The 21,613-nt window shown below is 39.3% G+C and overlaps 1 protein-coding gene across 12 annotated transcripts in view; it reads left to right on the top strand.

Annotated features, from left to right (window-relative positions):
* The window catches only part of LOC128699641 (fibrillin-2), a 206,911-nt gene that overhangs the window by 83,518 nt on the left and 101,780 nt on the right, over window positions 1-21,613 (top strand). For all 12 annotated transcript variants that reach the window (XM_070099319.1, XM_070099328.1, XM_070099323.1 and 9 more), the window contains 4 exons: window positions 1,670-1,801; window positions 1,918-2,061; window positions 3,429-3,572; window positions 15,357-15,503. In XM_070099319.1, the coding sequence (XP_069955420.1) occupies window positions 1,670-1,801; window positions 1,918-2,061; window positions 3,429-3,572; window positions 15,357-15,503 (567 nt within the window). The remainder of the gene's footprint in view (window positions 1-1,669; window positions 1,802-1,917; window positions 2,062-3,428; window positions 3,573-15,356; window positions 15,504-21,613) is intronic.

Raw genomic sequence — 21,613 nt, 5'->3', positions numbered from 1 at the left:
TCATACATTTATTAAACAAAAGTACCAACCACTCCAACACTATATCCCCCCCTGCTTTTAACATTTCTGTCATGATCCCATCAGTTCCAGCTGCTTTACCCCCTTTCATTCTACGTAATGCCTCACGTACCTCCACCACACTTACATTCTGCTCTTCTTCACTCCTAAAAGATGGTTTACCTCCCTGACCAGTGCATGAAATTACTGCCTCTGTTTCTTCCTTAACATTTAAAAGTTCCTCAAAATATTCTCGCCATCTACCTAATACCTCCCTCTCCCCATCTACTAACTCCCCTACTCTGTTTTTAACTGACAAATCGATACTTTCTCTAGACTTTCTTAACTTGTTTAACTCACTCCAAAATTTTTTCTTATTTTCATTAAAATTTCTTGACAGTGCCTCTCCCACTCTATCATCTGCTCTCCTTTTGCACTCTCTCACCACTCTCTTCACCTTTCTTTTACTCTCCATATACTCTGCTCTTCTTATAACACATACATACCTATGATAAAGGTGGTAGGTAGGTAGACAGCATCTGCCCAGGGAGGTTCTACTGTCCTGCCAGGTGAGTGTAAAACAGAAGCTTGTAATTGTTTAACATGATGGTAGGATTTCTGGTGTATTTTTTCTGTCTCATAAACATGCAAGATTTCAGGTACTACCGCCTTGCTACTTCTACTTACACTTAGGTCACACTACACTTGCATGTACAAGCATATATATACACACTCCTCTGTGTTTTCTTTTATTTTCTTACTAGTTCTTGTTCTGGTTTATTTCCTTTTATCTCCATGGGGAAGTGGAATAGAATTCTTCCTCCGTAAGCCATGCATGTCATAAGAGGTGCTAAAATGCCAGGAACAAGAGGCTAGTAACCCCTTCTCCTGTATATACAGTACTTTACTAAATTTAAAAGGAGAAACTTTTGTTTTTCCTTTATGACCACTGTACCTTGATGGGATATGGCCAGTACGTTGAAAGAAAAAAGACCTATGATAAAGTTTAATTGATAAATTTCACACAATAAGTTGAGAATTATCACTCTTTCACTGATGGGAAGCACTTCACAGCTTCTCGTAGTCTTTGAAGAACCACCATCATCACCACTTTTGTGCTTTAGGCCCACAACTAAACAAAATTAAGGTTATTTTCTGGCCAGGTAAACCATAGAAACTGAATCTGTGGATACAGAGGTTCTACTGTATATACAAATCTGGGATGGAGAGGAGGAGGGTCAAATCATCCCAGGAAGGGCTGGAGGGAGGGAGTATTGGAAGTTTGGAATGCAAAAGACTAGAACATCAAAAAGGCTTGTATGAGTGCTTTAGATTATAGATTATAGTAAGTGAAAGCAAGTGTTTTTTATGAGCTGACGTGCTGTTTGAGTGTGAACAGGGAAACATTTATGAAGGGATTACGAGGGAACATGTCAGCCCGTCTTGAGTCCTGGAGGTGGCAAATACATAGTGTCTGCATTCCAAAGGAGGAGTAAGGATGTTGCAGTCTAGGGGTTCTTCTGAGCTATGATGTTAACAAGCTTCTGTCAAGACAGCAATTGAGCAAATGATGGTAAATGTTTTTCCTTTCTTTTGGGTCACACCATCCTTAGTAGGAGATGACTAATGTGTTGAGAAGGTTAATGATAATAATTTCATGTGTTTGCTTCAGATATTGACGAGTGTATTGAAAATGCCCCTTGCACTCGAGAAGAGCGTTGTGTCAACACATTTGGGAGTTATCGGTGCAGATCTCTCGACTGCAATGCAGGTTACCAGCGGGATGAACAAGGACGATGCAGAGGTAAGATTTTCAGTGCTGACTTTAATATATGTTTCATCTCATGTTGGTCACCCTACCTCAATGGAAGATGGTCAGTTTGTTAAAAAAAGCAATGTTATAGTGTATATTTTTCACAGATGTTGATGAATGTGTGACTGGTGAACATACATGTCAAGTTCCAAAGGAGGAATGTATCAACACCCAAGGCAGCTACAGGTGTAAGACTCTTCCAGAGTGCCCACGAGGCTTAATTCGGGATCCTAGTTTACTCAGATGTGTTGGTAAGTTGCTTTATCACTATCACAAAATGAAATACTTGGTGTGGAATAATTTTTGAAAAATAATTGAGGATGCAATTTTCTTAATGATGATATGGCTGTGTGGAATTAATATTAAAGCAAATGATATATACCTATTCATATTTTCTGTACCTTATCAGCATATAACAAACTAGTGTCCCAGAATAACCATTTGCTCAGTACTCTCACACAAGACACTCTGGTAATACAATGTCTAATACCTTATTCTCTTGCCATGTCATTTGTACATAATTTATATGCAATATTGCAAATGGCACCAGCAAGGATTAGTGTAATTTTACTCTATATAGGAAAACAAAATATGAAATTTGTCATGAATTGTGGATAAATTTAAAACATTCATTTTGTAGTTAGTTCTTATAGTTCAGATAGAAATTCAGGCAGTGTTTTAGCATTGGTTCACCTTCTTCATATTCAGCATATATTGAAATGTAAAGGGAGTGTATGGATGTATATGTATGTAGTGAGAGTGTTGATCTTGGAAGAGCTTCTTCAATGAGATTTTTTGCTTCACATCTGTTAACTTCTTCTTCTTTCAATGTACCAGCCGTATCCCACCGAGGCGGGTTGGCCCAAAAGGAAAAACGAAAGTTTCTCCTTTCAAATTTAGTAATATATGCAAGAGAAGGGGTTACTATCCCCTTGCTCCCGGCATTTTAGTCGTCTCTTACGACATGCATGGCTTATGGAGGAAGAATTCTGTTCTACTTCCCCATGGAGATAAGAGGAAATAAACAAGAACAAGAACTAGAAAGAAAATAGAAGAAAACCCAGAGGGGTATGTATATACATGTATATGCTTGTACATGTATGTGTAGTGTGACCTAAGTGTAAGTAGAAGTAACAAGATGTACCTGAAATCTTGCATGTTTATGAGACAGAAAAAAAGACACCAGCAATCCTACCATCATGTAAAATAATTACAGGTTTCCATTTTACACTCACTTGGCAGGACGGTAGTACCTCCCTGGGCGGTTGCTGTCTACCAACCTACTACCTAGGATATCTGTTAACATGTGAGATAAATTGCAATTAGAATTAAGAAGGGATTCAGGTAAACTAGTCAGCTGGACTTGAGTCCCGGTGATGGGAAGCACAATGGGTGGGGATATTTGCAGTTTTTAACTGTATTATAAGTGCCCTTCTGGCAAGAAAGTGATGATGAAAGCATTTCTTCTTTATTGGGCCACCCTGCCTCGGTGGAAAATGGCCAGTGTTTCAAAAAATTAAGCTAAATTATTTTTTTATTTATGATTATATAATTTTGTCACTACGTATACTGTAGGCTGCATACTTTCACACTTTACCGAGATTTTGTTCAATACCAGATGTTGATGAATGTACAGAAGGTACCCATGACTGCCATGAGGGAGAACGCTGCTACAATCAATATGGGACATATAAATGCAGAGCTTCTTCCAATTCCTGCACCAAAGGCTTCAGGTACAACGCTTACCAAAGACGTTGTAAGGGTATGTCTCATCTGTGACCATCAGCAAGTTTTTATTTATGACTTTTTTGTGATAGTTTTGAGAGATATGCAGGTTCAAAAATTTAGTTCTCATATACAGTACTGTAGTAGGTTTTTTAGTGAATTGATTACAGAATATAATTTTGCTTTATAATTTTTATCATTTGTAAAAGCATTTTGGAAAAAATCATAAGTAGTTTCAAGAGGCAAATGATAGAAAAAAGATTAAAGAATAAGAGAGAGAGGCATGGGTAAATACTATACTTGGAATGTTGTATGTGAAGATACTTTTGTAGATTATTGAAGTTCACTACAGTAGATCATTAAAAATAACCTTGATTAATACCTCTCAGCACCTGAGGTCAACTGGTTAGTTATGTCACATCTAAGATGAATGAGATTTTCAGTGTTTTTTTATAACATGAAATAAGAATATATTGTATAAAAAATATTTGGGAATTTTTTCATATTTGTGTTTAAATTTTAATGAAATGCTTTCATATAATTTAATTGTATTTTAATATATTTCAGATACTGTACAATTAAATTTGTTGAATAAGATGTATAGATGTGTCCTGTAGTTCATTTTGTGTCTTGTTGGTTTTCTTATATGTAGTGCATAAATGTATCTATTTATATGTGGGCAACATATTTCCCATGGGTAATATTGCTTTAAGGAAAATGTGCATGTTTAAATTGCTACTGCATTATGTATTTTGGTATATTTCTCATAAGCTTTTGTGTCAGTACCCTATTAAGGAGCCTTGTCTTCCACAACAAAATACAGGTAAGGCAAATTTTCCTCACTTGAGCAGATCAGCCTTTAAGTTTCACAGGAGTGTGAGTTACTTGCATTTACTGCATAAGACCTGCTTAATAAACCCAGCTATTTCCACCTGAACAGTGTGAAACAAGTCATGGAACAAGTGGCTAACACACTGGCCTGTGAGTTCTAGGACTTGCTTGCCATGGATTCAAACCTCATCCATTCTGTGGTTTAGTATGAAACAAATGTGAAGGTTTCACATGTCTAATACTATGAACATGTTTTCTAGGGATTCTATTTTCATACTGACCTTTTTTATCCAACCTCTCTTCCAAATATAGCATTCACTTTTGCTTGCATTAGTTAGTGAATTTGCCCATGATCAAAGCAGCCACATTAATTATACACTAGTTATGTGTATAATTGTGGTTACAGGAAAGTGGGTGCAGGAGGGAAGAGGAGCGATTGGTGGAATGATAATGTAAAGAGAGTAGTAAGGGAGAAAAAGTTAGCATATGAGAAGTTTTTACAAAGTAGAAGTGATGCAAGGAGGGAAGAGTATATGGAGAAAAAGAGAGAGGTTAAGAGAGTGGTGAAGCAATGTAAAAAGAGAGCAAATGAGAGAGTGGGTGAGATGTTATCAACAAATTTTGTTGAAAATAAGAAAAAGTTTTGGAGTGAGATTAACAAGTTAAGAAAGCCTAGAGAACAAATGGATTTGTCAGTTAAAAATAGGAGAGGAGAGTTATTAAATGGAGAGTTAGAGGTATTGGGAAGATGGAGGGAATATTTTGAGGAATTGTTAAATGTTGATGAAGATAGGGAAGCTGTGATTTCGTGTATAGGGCAAGGAGGAATAACATCTTGTAGGAGTGAGGAAGAGCCAGTTGTGAGTGTGGGGGAAGTTCATGAGGCAGTAGGTAAAATGAAAGGGGGTAAGGCAGCCGGGATTGATGGGATAAAGATAGAAATGTTAAAAGCAGGTGGGGATATAGTTTTGGAGTGGTTGGTGCAATTATTTAATAAATGTATGGAAGAGGGTAAGGTACCTAGGGATTGGCAGAGAGCATGCATAGTTCCTTTGTATAAAGGCAAAGGGGATAAAAGAGAGTGCAAAAATTATAGGGGGATAAGTCTGTTGAGTGTACCTGGTAAAGTGTATGGTAGAGTTATAATTGAAAGAATTAAGAGTAAGACGGAGAATAGGATAGCAGATGAACAAGGAGGCTTTAGGAAAGGTAGGGGGTGTGTGGACCAGGTGTTTACAGTGAAACATATAAGTGAACAGTATTTAGATAAGGCTAAAGAGGTCTTTGTGGCATTTATGGATTTGGAAAAGGCGTATGACAGGGTGGATAGGGGGGCAATGTGGCAGATGTTGCAAGTGTATGGTGTAGGAGGTAGGTTACTGAAAGCAGTGAAGAGTTTTTACGAGGATAGTGAGGCTCAAGTTAGAGTATGTAGGAAAGAGGGAAATTTTTTCCCCGTAAAAGTAGGCCTTAGACAAGGATGTGTGATGTCACCGTGGTTGTTTAATATATTTATAGATGGGGTTGTAAGAGAAGTAAATGCGAGGGTCTTGGCAAGAGGCGTGGAGTTAAAAGATAAAGAATCACACACAAAATGGGAGTTGTCACAGCTGCTCTTTGCTGATGACACTGTGCTCTTGGGAGATTCTGAAGAGAAGCTGCAGAAATTGGTGGATGAATTTGGTAGGGTGTGCAAAAGAAGAAAATTAAAGGTGAACACAGGAAAGAGTAAGGTTATGAGGATAACAAAAAGATTAGGTGATGAAAGATTGAATATCAGATTGGAGGGAGAGAGTATGGAGGAGGTGAATGTATTCAGATATTTGGGAGTGGACGTGTCAGCGGATGGGTCTATGAAAGATGAGGTGAATCATAGAATTGATGAGGGAAAAAGAGTGAGTGGTGCACTTAGGAGTCTGTGGAGACAAAGAACTTTGTCCTTGGAGGCAAAGAGGGGAATGTATGAGAGTATAGTTTTACCAACGCTCTTATATGGGTGTGAAGCGTGGGTGATGAATGTTGCAGCGAGGAGAAGGCTGGAGGCAGTGGAGATGTCATGTCTGAGGGCAATGTGTGGTGTGAATATAATGCAGAGAATTCGTAGTTTGGAAGTTAGGAGGAGGTGCGGGATTACCAAAACTGTTGTCCAGAGGGCTGAGGAAGGGTTGTTGAGGTGGTTCGGACATGTAGAGAGAATGGAGCGAAACAGAATGACTTCAAGAGTGTATCAGTCTGTAGTGGAAGGAAGGCGGGGTAGGGGTCGGCCTAGGAAGGGTTGGAGGGAGGGGGTAAAGGAGGTTTTGTGTGCGAGGGGCTTGGACTTCCAGCAGTCATGCGTGAGCGTGTTTGATAGGAGTGAATGGAGACAAATGGTTTTTAATACTTGACGTGCTGTTGGAGTGTGAGCAAAGTAACATTTATGAAGGGATTCAGGGAAACCGGCAGGCCGGACTTGAGTCCTGGAGATGGGAAGTACAGTGCCTGCACTCTGAAGGAGGGGTGTTAATGTTGCAGTTTAAAAACTGTAGTGTAAAGCACCCTTCTGGCAAGACAGCGATGGAGTGAATGATGGTGAAAGTTTTTCTTTTTCGGGCCACCCTGCCTTGGTGGGAATCGGCCAGTGTGATAATAAATAAAATAATAAATTATGTGTAAATTAACTATTGTTTGTATACAGCATAATTAACTCCCAGTAACAAAATTTCACAAACAGGCAGCTTACATCAGGCAGCTTCAGAGGTATTGCTGCCTTATAAAATGTTGGAAATTCCTTGCCCTGTTTAAGTTGGAGAACTGGATGCTTTGTCAGTACATTGCATTCTGGTTGATTCATTCACAGTGAAAACAGTTTACAGATACAATATATATTCCATCAAATTAATGATTCTGTGGTAGTGTTGCAGAAGTTGGTGGAGGATATTGAGAGGGTGTATAGAAGATGGAAACTGCAATGAACAAGGAAATAAAGGCAAAAAGTTTAGGCAGTAAAAGACTGGATATCATACTGGAGGGAGAGAATAGGATAGAAATCCTTTTACCAGTAGTACAGTGGACCCTCAACCAGCGATGGCATCGATTAACGATAAATCTAACTAGCAATACATTTTAACGCAAAAATTTTGCCTCAACTAGCGCTTAAAAACCTGACAAGTGCTATTCGTTCCGTACGAGACGCGTCCACTTTGGCCTGAGCACGCCTCACTTGTCCCGTGGGTGCCAGTGTTTACAAGCCAGCCACCGTGGTCGCTTCCAAACATACAACTGGAACATTTCATATTATCACAGCCTTTGTAGTGATTGTACCTGCAAAATAAGTCACCATGGGCCCCAAGAAAGCTTCTAGTGCCAACCCTACAGCAAAAAGAGTGAGAATTACTATGGAGATGAAGAAAGAGATCATTGCTAAGTATGAAAGTGGAGTGAGTGTCTCTGAGCTGGTCAGGTTGTATAATAAACCCCAATCAACCATCGCTACTATTGTGGGCAAGAAAACGGCAATCAAGGAAGCTGTTCTTGCCAAAGGTGCAACTATGTTTTCGAAACTGAGATCGCAAGCGGTAGAAGATGTTGAGAGACTCTTATTGGTGTGGATAAATGAGAAACAGATAGCAGGAGATCGCATCTCTCAAGCGATCATATGTGAAAAGGCTAGGAAGTTGCATGACGATTTAATTAAAAAAATGCCAGCAACTAGTGATGTGAGTGAATTTAAGGCCAGAAAAGGTTGGTTTGAGAGATTTAAGAAGCGTAGTGGCATTCATAGTGTGATAAGGCATGGTGAGGCTGCCAGTTCGGACCACAAAGCGGCTGAAAAATATGTGCAGGAATTCAAGGAGTACATAGACAGTGAAGGACTGAAACCTGAACAAGTGTTTAATTGTGATGAAACAGGCCTGTTTTGGAAGAAAATGCCAAGCAGGACCTACATTACTCAGGAGGAAAAGGCACTCCCAGGACATAAGCCTATGAAAGACAGGCTTACTCTGTTGATGTGTGCCAATGCTAGTGGTGATTGCAAAGTGAAGCCTTTATTGGTGTATCACTCTGAAACTCCCAGAGTGTTCAGGAAAAACGATGTCGTCAAGGCTAATTTGTGTGTGCTGTGGAGGGCAAACAGTAAGGCATGGATCACTAGGGACTTTTTCTATGACTGGTTACACCATGCATTTGCCCCCAATGTGAAAAATTACCTAATTGAAAAGAAATTAGACCTTAAGTGCCTCCTGGTATTAGACAGTGCTCCTGGTCATCCTTCAGACTTGGCAGAACGACTTTCTAGGGACAGGAGCTTCATTAAGGTGAAGTTTTTGCCTCCTAATACCCCTCCTCTCCTGCAGCCCATGGACCAGCAGGTCATTTCCAACTTCAAGAAACTGTACACAAAAGCTATGTTTGAAAGGTGCTTTGTAGTGACCTCAGAAACTCAACTGACTCTAAGAGAGTTTTGGTAAGATCATTTTACCATCCTCATTTGTGTAAACATTATAGGTAAGGCTTGGGAGGAAGTGACTAAGAGGACCTTGAACTCTGCTTGGAAAAAACTGTGGCCAGAATGTGTAGACAAAAGGGATTGTGAAGGGTTTGAGGCTAATGCTGAGAATCCTATGCCAGCTGAGGAATCCATTGTGGCATTGGGGAAGTCCTTGGGGTTGGAGATTAGTGGGGAGGATGTGGAAGAGCTGGTGGAGGACGACAATGAAGAACTAACCACTGATGAGCTGCTAGATCATCTTGAACAGCAAGAGGGCAGACCTGAGGAAACTGCTTCGGAGGAGGGGATAGAGAAATTGAAGAAGTTGCCTACTTCTAAGATTAAGGAAATGTGTGCAAAGTGGCTTGAAGTGCAAACCTTTTTTGATGAAAATCACCCTGACACAGCTACTGCAAGCCGTGTTGGCAACCTGTACACTGACAATGTTGTGAACAACTTTAGGAAAGTCATAAAGGAACGAGAGGTACAGGTATCTGTGGACAGATATGTTGTGCGACAGAAGTCCAGTGACTCTGAAGCTGGTCCTAGTGGCATTAAAAGAACAAGGGAAGTAACCCCAGAAAAAGACTTGCTACCTCAAGTGCTAATGGAAGGGGATTCCCCTTCTAAACGCTAACACCATCAACACTCTCCCCTCCTCCCATCCCATCAATCATCACTAGATCTTCAATAAAGGTAAGTGTCATGTAACTGTGCATGTCTTCTTCAGTTTGTGTGTATTAAAATTAATATTTCATGAGGTAAATTTTTTTTTTTTCAATACTTTGGGGTGTCTTGCACGGATTAATTTGATTTCCATTATTTCTTATGGGGAAAATTAACTTGACTAACGATTATTTCGATTAACGATGAGCTCTCAGGAATGGATTAATATCGCTGGTTGAGGGTCCACTGTATTTAGATGGATTTTTTGAAAGGTGAAATAATTCATTAAACAGATAAGGGGAAAACAAGGCAGCTAGAGTGTTGAAAAGTCTGTTGAAATAAAGAAGTTTAACTGGATGCAAATTAAGAATGTATCGAAGTACAGTGGAACCTCTACTTGCGAGCGTGTCCACGTGCGAGTTTTTCTAAATACGAGCAGTCGATGGGTCGATATTTTGCTTCCATACGCGAGCAAAATTTCCATAAGCAAGCAGACCTCAAGGCAGGTTCCTTGACACTGGTGAGGGGCTCTTGCTCTTGGGAATTGTATCTCATTTGTTTGTTGGACTATCTTATTGATACTTGGGCAATGTATGATGGAAAGATGCTTCTTAATGTACACCAAAAATGAAAGAAATCTAAGCATAAATAATGGAGTTCACTTCTCAGCAATTAGCCACCCCTTAGCAGTATTTTCGTATTGTTTTTATGGTTGTATTCTCGTTTTTTTTATCTCATTTGATAGAATGGAAGATATATTACAGAAATAGATATGATTTTGATTGCTTTCCTGACGAAAAGTACCTTGAAATTCAGCTCAACGTAGGAGAAATGGTCCATTGCTTGGCTATGTTTCAGAGTAAACAAATGTAACAGAAATTATAGTATTTCTTACCTCAAATTGTGGGTGCTGGTGTTTGTGGATGATTGTGAAGAGAGTGTAGAGTTATGTTGTGGCCCTACTGGGCTGAGGTGGATGGTAGAGGTTCTGGTATTGAAGTTGATGGTTGTACTGGAGTGTCTAACTTTAAGTCATTCAATCAAGTCATTCATTAAGTCAGTCATGTCATTCAGTAAGTCAGTCAAGTGATTCAGTAAGTCAGTCAAGTGATTCAGTAAGTCTCAAGTCATTCAGTAAGTCAGTCAAGTCGTTCAGTAAGTCAGTCAAGTCGTTCAGTAAGTCAGTCAAGTCGTTCAGTAAGTCAGTCAAGTCGTTCAGTAAGTCAGTCAAGTCCTTCAGTAAGTCAGTCAAGTCATTCAGTAAGTCAGTCAAGTCATTCAATAAGTCAGTAAGTCAGTCAGTCAAACTCGTGCTAGATGACGGTCTACTGTACATTTTATTCATTTTAGAGTATATATCAGGTTTCTGTGTTATTTATATTGTTTATTATGTCATATTAGATGTAGTGAGATAGATAAATAAGCCGTAGAGTTGATATTAGCGAAATTATTGAAGTACAGAAATCCACTGGAACGGATTAATTGCATTTCACTTAATTTAAATGAGGAAAATTTACTCTGCAAACGAGCAAATCCAGTTGCGAACAAGGTCTTGGAACGGATTAAACTCGTAAGTAGAGGTTCCACTGTATAAGAGGGCCACAGCTAAAATGAGTCTTTGAATGTTATGACAAAGAGGAAGCTGGAGGCAGCAGCATTATCATGTTTGAAATCAGTCTATAAATATTATGTAGAGAATAAGGGGTGAAATAATTCATAAGTAGTGCAGTGGTATGACTGGCATAATTTAGGAAGTGGAAGAATGCTGTAGGTAGTAGGTTGGTAGACAGCAACCACCCAGGGAAGTACTACCGTCCTGCCAGATGACTGTGAAACAGAAACCTGTAACTGTTTTGCACGATGGTAGGATTGCTGGTTTCTTTTTCTGTCTCATAAACATGCTAGATAACAGGGATATCTTGCTACTCCTACTTACACTTTCGTCACACTTCACAGACACGCACATGCATATATATATACATACATCTAGGTTTTTCTCCTTTTTCTAAATAGCTCTTGTTCTTCTTTATTTCTTCTATTGTCCATGGGGAAGTGGAAAAGAATCTTTCCTCCGTAAGCCATGCGTGTCGTATGAGGCGACTAAAATGCCGGGAGCAATGGGCTAGTAACCCCTTCTCCTGTAGACATTTACTAAAAAAGAGAAGAAGAAAAACTTTATAAAACTGGGATGCTTAAATGTGCGTGGATGTAGTGCGGATGACAAGAAACAGATGATTGCTGATGTTATGAATGAAAAGAAGTTGGATGTCCTGGCCCTAAGCGAAACAGAGCTGAAGGGGGTAGGGGAGTTTCAGTGGGGGGAAATAAATGGGATTAAATCTGGAGTATCTGAGAGAGTTAGAGCAAAGGAAGGGGTAGCAGTAATGTTAAATAATCAGTTATGGAAGGAGAAAAGAGAATATGAATGTGTAAATTCAAGAATTGTGTGGATTAAAGTAAAGGTTGGATGCGAAAAGTGGGTCATAATAAGCGTGTATGCACCTGGAGAAGAGAGGAATGTAGAGGAGAGAGAGAGATTTTGGGAGATGTTAAGTGAATGTATAGGAGCCTTTGAACCAAGTGAGAGAGTAATTGTGGTAGGGGACCTGGATGTTAAAGTAGGAGAAACTTTTAGAGAGGGTGTGGTAGGTAAGTTTGGGGTGCCAGGTGTAAATGATAATGGGAGCCCTTTGATTGAACTTTGTATAGAAAGGGGTCTAGTTATAGGTAATACATATTTTAAGAAAAAGAGGATAAATAAGTATACAAGATATGATGTAGGGCGAAATGACAGTAGTTTGTTGGATTATGTATTGGTAGATAAAAGACTGTTGAGTAGACTTCAGGATGTACATGTTTATAGAGGGGCCACAGATATATCAGATCACTTTCTAGTTGTAGCTACACTGAGAGTAAAAGGTAGATGGGATACAAGGAGAATAGAAGCATCAGGGAAGAGAGAGGTGAAGGTTTATAAACTAAAAGAGGAGGCAGTTAGGGTAAGATATAAACAGCTATTGGAGGATAGATGGGCAAATGAGAGCATAGGCAATGGGGTCGAAGAGGTATGGGGTAGGTTTAAAAATGTAGTGTTAGAGTGTTCAGCAGAAGTTTGTGGTTACAGGAAAGTGGGTGCAGGAGGGAAGAGGAGCGATTGGTGGAATGATGATGTAAAGAGAGTAGTAAGGGAGAAAAAGTTAGCATATGAGAAGTTTTTACAAAATAGAAGTGATGCAAGGAGGGAAGAGTATATGGAGAAAAAGAGAGAGGTTAAGAGAGTGGTGAAGCAATGTAAAAAGAGAGCAAATGAGAGAGTGGGTGAGATGTTATCAACAAATTTTGTGAAAATAAAAAAAAGTTTTGGAGTGAGATTAACAAGTTAAGGAAGCCTAGAGAACAAATGGATTTGTCAGTTAAAAATAGGAGAGGAGAGTTATTAAATGGAGAGTTAGAGGTATTGGGAAGATGGAGGGAATATTTTGAGGAATTGTTAAATGTTGATGAAGATAGGGAAGCTGTGATTTCGTGTATAGGGTAAGGAGGAATAACATCTTGCAGGAGTGAGGAAGAGCCAGTTGTGAGTGTGGAGGAAGTTCGTGAGGCAGTAGGTAAAATGAAAGGGGGTAAGGCAGCCAGGATTGATGGGATAAAGATAGAAATGTTAAAAGCAGGTGGGGATATAGTTTTGGAGTGGTTGGTGCAATTATTTAATAAATGTATGGAAGAGGGTAAGGTACCTAGGGATTGGCAGAGAGCATGCATAGTTCCTTTGTATAAAGGCAAAGGGGATAAAAGAGAGTGCAAAAATTATAGGGGGATAAGTCTGTTGAGTATACCTGGTAAAGTGTATGGTAGAGTTATTATTGAAAGAATTAAGATTAAGACGGAGAATAGGATAGCAGATGAACAAGGAGGCTTTAGGAAAGGTAGGGGGTGTGTGGACCAGGTGTTTACAGTGAAACATATAAGTGAACAGTATTTAGATAAGGCTAAAGAGGTCTTTGTGGCATTTATGGATTTGGAAAAGGCGTATGACAGGGTGGATAGGGGGGCAATGTGGCAGATGTTGCAGGTGTATGGTGTAGGAGGTAGGTTACTGAAAGCAGTGAAGAGTTTTTACGAGGATAGTGAGGCTCAAGTTAGAGTATGTAGGAAAGAGGGAAATTATTTCTCAGTAAAAGTAGGCCTTAGACAAGGATGTGTGATGTCACCGTGGTTGTTTAATATATTTATAGATGGGGTTGTAAGAGAAGTGAATGCGAGGGTCTTGGCAAGAGGCGTGGAGTTAAAAGATAAAGAATCACACATGAAGTGGGAGTTTTCACAGTTGCTCTTTGCTGATGACACTGTGCTCTTGGGAGATTCTGAAGAGAAGTTGCAGAGATTGGTGGATGAATTTGGTAGGGTGTGCAAAAGAAGAAAATTAAAGGTGAATACAGGAAAGAGTAAGGTTATGAGGATAAAAAGATTAGGTGATGAAAGATTGGATATCAGATTGGAGGGAGAGAGTATGGAGGAGGTGAATGTATTCAGATATTTGGGAGTGGACGTGTCAGCGGATGGGTCTATGAAAAATGAAGTGAATCATAGAATTGATGAGGGGAAAAGGGTGAGTGGTGCACTTAGGAGTCTGTGGAGACAAAGAACTTTGTCCTTGGAGGCAAAGAGGGGAATGTATGAGAGTATAGTTTTACCAACACTCTTATATGGGTGTGAAGCATGGGTGATGAATGTTGCAGCGAGGAGAAGGCTGGAGGCAGTGGAGATGTCATGTCTGAGGGCAATGTGTGGTGTGAATATAATGCAGAGAATTCGTAGTTTGGAAGTTAGGAGGAGGTGCGGGATTACCAAAACTGTTGTCCAGAGGGCTGAGGAAGGGTTGTTGAGGTGGTTCGGACATGTAGAGAGAATGGAGCGAAACAGAATGACTTCAAGAGTGTATCAGTCTGTAGTGGAAGGAAGGCGGGGTAGGGGTCGGCCTAGGAAAGGTTGGAGGGAGGGGGTAAAGGAGGTTTTGTGTGCGAGGGGCTTGGACTTCCAGCAGGCATGCGTGAGCGTGTTTGATAGGAGTGAATGGAGACAAATGGTTTTTAATACTTGACGTGCTGTTGGAGTGTGAGCAAAGTAACATTTATGAAGGGGTTCAGGGAAACCGGCAGGCCGGACTTGAGTCCTGGAGATGGGAAGTACAGTGCCTGCACTCTGAAGGAGGGGTGTTAATGTTGCAGTTTAAAAACTGTAGTGTAAAGCACCCTTCTGGCAAGACAGTGATGGAGTGAATGATGGTGAAAGTTTTTCTTTTTTGGGCCACCCTGCCTTGGTGGGAATCAGCCAGTGTGATAATAAAAAAAAAAAAAAAAATGCTGTTGAGATGATTTGGTTATTTGGAAAGATGGAGCAGAATTGGTTGACCAAGAGGGTGTATAAATCTGTCATGGATGGAAGTAGGTGTAAGGAACATTCAATAAAGGATTGGATGAAGAGTGTGAAGGAGGAAATTTGAGTGATAGGGACTTGAAAAATTAAGTAAATAAGTGTTTAATGCATTACATAAAAGTAGCTGAGACAGTTGTTTTTTGGGATGATTCGATATGTTGGAGTATGAGTAAGGTGCATAACATTTCTGAAGGGATTCAGAGAAAATGAACTTTGTATATGTCTTCCAATATTTCATTGTCATTAACTTTTTAAACATCTTCAGATATTTTAGTTGTCATGAACTTTTTATACATCTTTAGATATTTTTAAAAAGTCATGAACTTGTATACATTTTGAGATATTTTAAAAATTGTCATGATCTTTGTATGCACCTTCAGATATTTTGTAAATTGTCATGAACTTTTTCATCTTCAGATATTGATGAATGTGCAGAAAAGGCAGATACTTGTGAGGGATCAACCCAGACATGTGTAAACTCTGTGGGTAGCTTCAGGTGTATTGATCGTCAGCCCACTTGTGACTTTGGCTTCCAGTATGACGAAGAGCTGAAAGCCTGTGTAGGTAAGTCAAGTGGAATTCTTCCCTTCTCAAGGTATTTCTGCTAAGTTGTGTTTAACTTTCAAAACACTGTTGTGTACATTGTGTATACATTTTTGCTTTCATTGCTAATGAAGTGTTTGTGTTGAGATGTTTGTCTTATGTCTCTAGTTCTTGAGGTGCTGCTTTCCTTTTGTGGAAAATTTAGTAATATTTGATGAAGATTATGTTGTCTGATCTGCAAACATTTATGGTTATATTAATTAGATTTTAGTTTTAGATAAATATACCCAACAAATCATCTATTGCATAAGCATTTTTGTACATTCTAACTGAAATACATATTCAGGTTCCATTAGTGCAAACTTGTTAGGGACTGAGGGTGGGTTAGCACAATCAGGATTTCACTACGAACATAAATCAAACTTGAGGTTCTTTTGAATTATGGACGGGACTAGTGAGTCATCAGAGGAGCTTCAACCCCAACAATGGGCTGCCATTATTTTCCTTATATTCGGTTCATAATCTGTAAGTTGAAGCTACACTCTTACCTCCTGAGGCCTTGTTGAATAGATTTCCCACTGCTCAGAGGCATTTGTTAGTATCTTGAAGTCATGTGAACTGAAACTTAAGAGATTTGAGTCTTATTTTGATTTCTTGGCGAGCTGGAATACAGTACTCATCTCTGAAAGTTGGGAAGTGTCAATTCCATGTGGTGGGCCAATTGTAAGACAGGCAGTAGGGTCTATTTCCCTCTTATAATTGGCTCCATGGAAAACTGCTGACTTGACTGGAGCTCTGAAAGTCAGAAAATCTTGAGTAAGTGGAGGGCTTAAAGGATATAACAGTTGTAGTCTTTTGCTCACCATAACAGCTTTCAGACTTGTCATAACCTTATCTTCACCTACTTTGCAGCAATAGCTGATCTAAACAACAGGGAAGAATCATTGTGATGTATCAGTAAGCCCATGATTATGTTTAGTTGATAATGAAAGCCTTGGTACATTTTTTTTTTTTTTTTTCAACAAGTCGGCCGTCTCCCACCGAGGCAGGGTGACCCAAAAAAGAAAGAAAATCCCCAAAAAGAAAATACTTTCATCATCATTCAACACTTTCACCACACTCGCACATTATCACTGTTTTTGCAGAGGTGCTCAGAATACAACAGTTTAGAAGCATACACATATAAAGATACACAACATATCCCTCCAAACTGCCAATATCCCAAACCCCTCCTTTAAAGTGCAGGCACTGTACTTCCCATTTCCATGACTCAAGTCCGACTATATGAAAATAACCGGTTTCCCTGAATCCCTTCACTAAATATTACCCTGCTTTCACTCCAACAGATCGTCAGGTCCCAAGTACCGTTCATCTCCATTCACTCCTATCTAACATGCTCACGCACGCTTGCTGGAAGTCCAAGCCCCTTGCCCACAAAACCTCCTTTACCCCCTCTCTCCAACCCTTTCGAGGACGACCCCTACCCCGCCTTCCTTTCCCTATAGATTTATATGCTTTCCATGTCATTCTACTTTGATCCATTCTCTCTAAATGACCAAACCACCTCAACAACCCCTCTTCTGCCCTCTGACTAATACTTTTATTAACTCCACACCTTTTCCTAATTTCCACACTCTGAATTTTCTGCATAATATTTACACCACACATTGCCCTTAAACAGGACATCTCCACTGCCTCCAACCATCTCCTCGCTGCTGCATTTACCACCCAAGCTTCACACACATATAAGAGTGTTGGTACTACTATACTTTCATACATTCCCTTCTTTGCCTCCATAGATAACGTTTTTTGACTCCACATATACCTCAACGCACCACTCACCTTTTTTCCCTCATCAATTCTATGATTAACCTCATCCTTCATAAATCCATCCTCCGACACGTCAACTCCCAAGTATCTGAAAACATTCACTTCTTCCATACTCCTCCTCCCCAATTTGATATCCAATTTTTCTTTATCTAAATCATTTGACACCCTCATCACCTTACTCTTTTCTATGTTCACTTTCAACTTTCTACCTTTACACACATTCCCAAACTCATCCACTAACCTTTGCAATTTTTCTTTAGAATCTCCCATAAGCACAGTATCATCAGCAAAAAGTAACTGTGTCAATTCCCATTTTGAATTTGATTCCCCAAAATTTAATCCCACCCCTCTCCCGGACACCCTAGCATTTACTTCCTTTACAACCCCATCTATAAATATATTAAACAACCATGGTGACATTACACATCCCTGTCTAAGACCTACTTTTACCGGGAAGTAGTCTCCCTCTCTTCTACACACCCTAACCTGAGCCTCACTATCCTCATAAAAACTCTTTACAGCATTTAATAACTTACCACCTATTCCATATACTTGCAACATCTGCCACATTGCTCCTCTATCCACTCTATCATATGCCTTTTCTAAATCCATAAATGCAATAAAAACTTCACTACCTTTATCTAAATACTGGTCACATATATGCTTCAATGTAAACACTTGATCTACACATCCCCTACCCACTCTAAAACCTCCTTGCTCATCCGCAATCCTACATTCTGTCTTACCTCTAATTCTTTCAATTATAACCCTACCGTACACTTTTCCTGGTATACTCAGTAAACTTATTCCTCTATAATTTTTACAGTCTCTTTTGTCCCCTTTCCCTTTATATAAAGGGACTATACATGCTCTCTCCCAATCCCTAGGTACCTTCCCCTCTTTCATACATTTATTAAACAAAATTACCAACCACTCCAACACTATATCCCCCCCTGCTTTTAACATTTCTGTCATGATCCCATCAGTTCCAGCTGCTTTACCCCCTTTCATTTTACGTAATGCCTCACGTACCTCCCCCACACTTACATTCTGCTCTTCTTCACTCCTAAAAGATGGTATACCTCCCTGACCAGTGCATGAAATTACTGCCTCTGTTTCTTCCTTAACATTTAAAAGTTCCTCAAAATATTCTCGCCATCTACCTAATACCTCCATCTCCCCATCTACTAACTCCCCTACTCTGTTTTTAACTGACAAATCCATACTTTCCCTAGGCTTTCTTAACTTGTTTAACTCACTCCAAAATTTTTTCTTATTTTCATTAAAATTTCTTGACAGTGCCTCTCCCACTCTATCATCTGCTCTCCTTTTGCACTCTCTCACCACTCTCTTTTACTCTCCATATACTCTGCTCTTCTTATAACACTTCTGCTTTGTAAAAACCTCTCATAAGCTACCTTTTTCTCTTTTATCACACCCTTTACTTCATCATTCCACCAATCACTCCTCTTTCTCCTGCCCCCACCCTCCTATAACCACAAACTTCTGCCCCACATTCTAATACTGCATTTTTAAAACTATTCCAACCCTCTTCACCCCCCCCACTACTCATCTTTGCACTAGCCCACCTTTCTGCCAATAGTCGCTTATATCTCACCCGAACTTCCTCCTCCCTTAGTTTATCTCACCCGAACTTCCTCCTCCCTTAGTTTATACACTTTCACCTCCCTCTTACTTGTTGTTGCCACCTTCCTCTTTTCCCATCTACCTCTTACTCTAACTGTAGCTACAACTAAATAATGATCCGTTATATCAGTTGCCCCTCTATAAACATGTACATCCTGGAGCCTACCCATCAACCTTTTATCCACCAATACATAATCTAATAAACTACTTTCATTACGTGCTACATCATACCTTGTATATTTATTTATCCTCTTTTTCATAAAATATGTATTACTTATTACCAAATATCTTTCTTCACATAGCTCAATTAAAGGCTCCCCATTTACATTTACCCCTGACACCCCAAATTTACCTACTACTCCCTCCATAACATTTTTACCCACTTGGTACATGCCCTCAGTAAATAAACCTGTTACTATATGTAGGTAATCACAAATACTATACTCTAATCAAGAATGAGGAAGGCATGCTGTGAGGCAGCATGACTTGGGGTTAGATGGCACTTTTCACAATCTCAAACATAGCTCATTACCTCACCATGTAGTTAGGGTTACATTGCTACATCAATAAAATATTTAATTGGTAAATAACTTTTCAAGTATTGCCAGGTTTCTGAATTTGTCAGCACACAGTCTGACACCAAAAATTAGACTTTAGTATACCTACATCACACCTGTTCCATCATTACTTCTTTTCAACATGAAGATGGTAATAATGTTGGTAGAATTACCGACAACATGTAAAATAAAAGGACACAAGTGCAACTAATGTGACATTTTTATTGTGGCAACATTTTGCTCTCCAGGAACTTTGTCAAGCTGTTACAAACAATATATGGACACAGAGGGTATATATAGGCTTAGAGTGAGGTGTAATACTAGTGGTAGTAGTAGTAGTAATATAAGTTGTAGTAGTAGTAGTAATACAATTAATTTGCACTTGAGTAAAAGGATATAAAAGCTATTACATGGGTAACATAAAAATAAGTTAGACAAATATTTCTGTTGGAGGTTGAATTAGAGAAGGCCTGTTTCAGTGTTCATTCTCTGTAATGTGCTTGTGTAGTATTAACAGGAGAGACTATGTGATGATAGGGTTTACAGTTTTTAGGAGGATTCTTACTAAGACTTCAGAGATGGTGAAGCTGCCTTTATTTTGTTTAATTGTATTAGCTACAGCGATTAGTGATGATTCAAGGCACTTGCGTCTGCAGAAATTAGTTTTTTTGATCATTAACTGGGCGTCTCTGAATTTCATAAGATGGTTGGTGGAATTCCGGTGTTGTACGCAGGCGTTGTTCAAGTTATTGTTCCTACAGGCATAAATGTGTTCATTGAGGGGTGTCAAGGTTCTTGCTGTTTCACCTGCATAAATCTTGTCGTAGCCTCCACAGGATATAGTGTAAACCCATGCGTTGCCAATTTCGTGTGTCCATATATTGTTTGTAACGGCTTGACAAAGCTCCTGGAGAGCGAAACATTGCCACAATAAAAATGTCACATTAGTTGCACTTGTGTCCTTTTACTTAACATGAAGATGGCTACATACAAGTTCACTTCTAGCAGTGGCCTGTTGTCGGTAATGGAAGACTGGTGAAGTGCAAGAGTTAAATACAGCAATTTTTGTTTTGTCAGTGCTGATCAACTTGAAACTTATAGTCTGCCTTAAAAGATTTAAAGGGCAGCTCTGAGATACAAGAGATGTACACCAGACCAGTTGAAAAAAAAAAAAACAATCATCTGCACCAGGTTTGAGCATGAAAATTCACAGCTATACATAACTTATCCTCAGCTATTGTTTAGTAATAATATATACTAAACTCAACTTTCAAGGGTTAATAAGTTAATGAATGCTACATAAAGTAGCTGACTACTACAAGAAAAGTACAAGAAGCTGTGGAACTTTATGGGTGACTTAAAACATTGTTTGTGTTGTATATCTTGTCAGACATGTTCTGAATTAAGTACAGTAATAGTATTCTGGTCATGCTGAAAGCAGACTCATCTATTATTATTATTATTCTTACTACAAGCAGAACTAAGTGCTAAACCCACATGGGTCATACAGGGTCATACAAAATGAAAGGTAGGATGTGTTAAAGATGTAATATCAGAGACTAGCGAGGGTGAACAGTATGCTAGAGGCAGAGTAAATAAACCATACCCCCGGCCGGTGGTGAGGAGTGCTAAAGGGAAAGTATAATCAAAGTTGGTTTAATAAAGCTGTTACTGACAAAAAGTCAGAGGGAGTCTGTGTCAGCTACCCATCTTCACACCTGTACTGTCTCCATGCCCCTAAACTAATTTCCAGCAAAACATTCTAGGTCTTGATAATACTCATTAACCCTTTCAGGGTTTCCGACGTACTAGTATGGCTTACGCACCAGGGTTTTTGATGTACTAGTACGTCTAAATTCTAGCGCCCTCAAATCTAGTGAGAGAAAGCTGGTAGGCCTACATATGAAAGAATGGGTCAATGTGGTCAGTGTGCGCAGTATAAAAAAAATCCTGCAGCACACAGTGCGTAATGAGAAAAAAAAAAACTTTGACAGTGTTTTTGGTTTAAAACAGCGACTTTGCACTGTATTTTCGTATGGTATTTATGATGGTATTCTATACACAAATAACCCGCACATAAAAGAGAGAAGCTTACGA

The sequence above is a fragment of the Cherax quadricarinatus genome, chromosome 67 (assembly GCF_038502225.1).
Source record: "Cherax quadricarinatus isolate ZL_2023a chromosome 67, ASM3850222v1, whole genome shotgun sequence".
Lineage (NCBI taxonomy): Eukaryota > Metazoa > Arthropoda > Malacostraca > Decapoda > Parastacidae > Cherax > Cherax quadricarinatus.
This window is presented reverse-complemented; position numbering and strand designations above follow the sequence as displayed.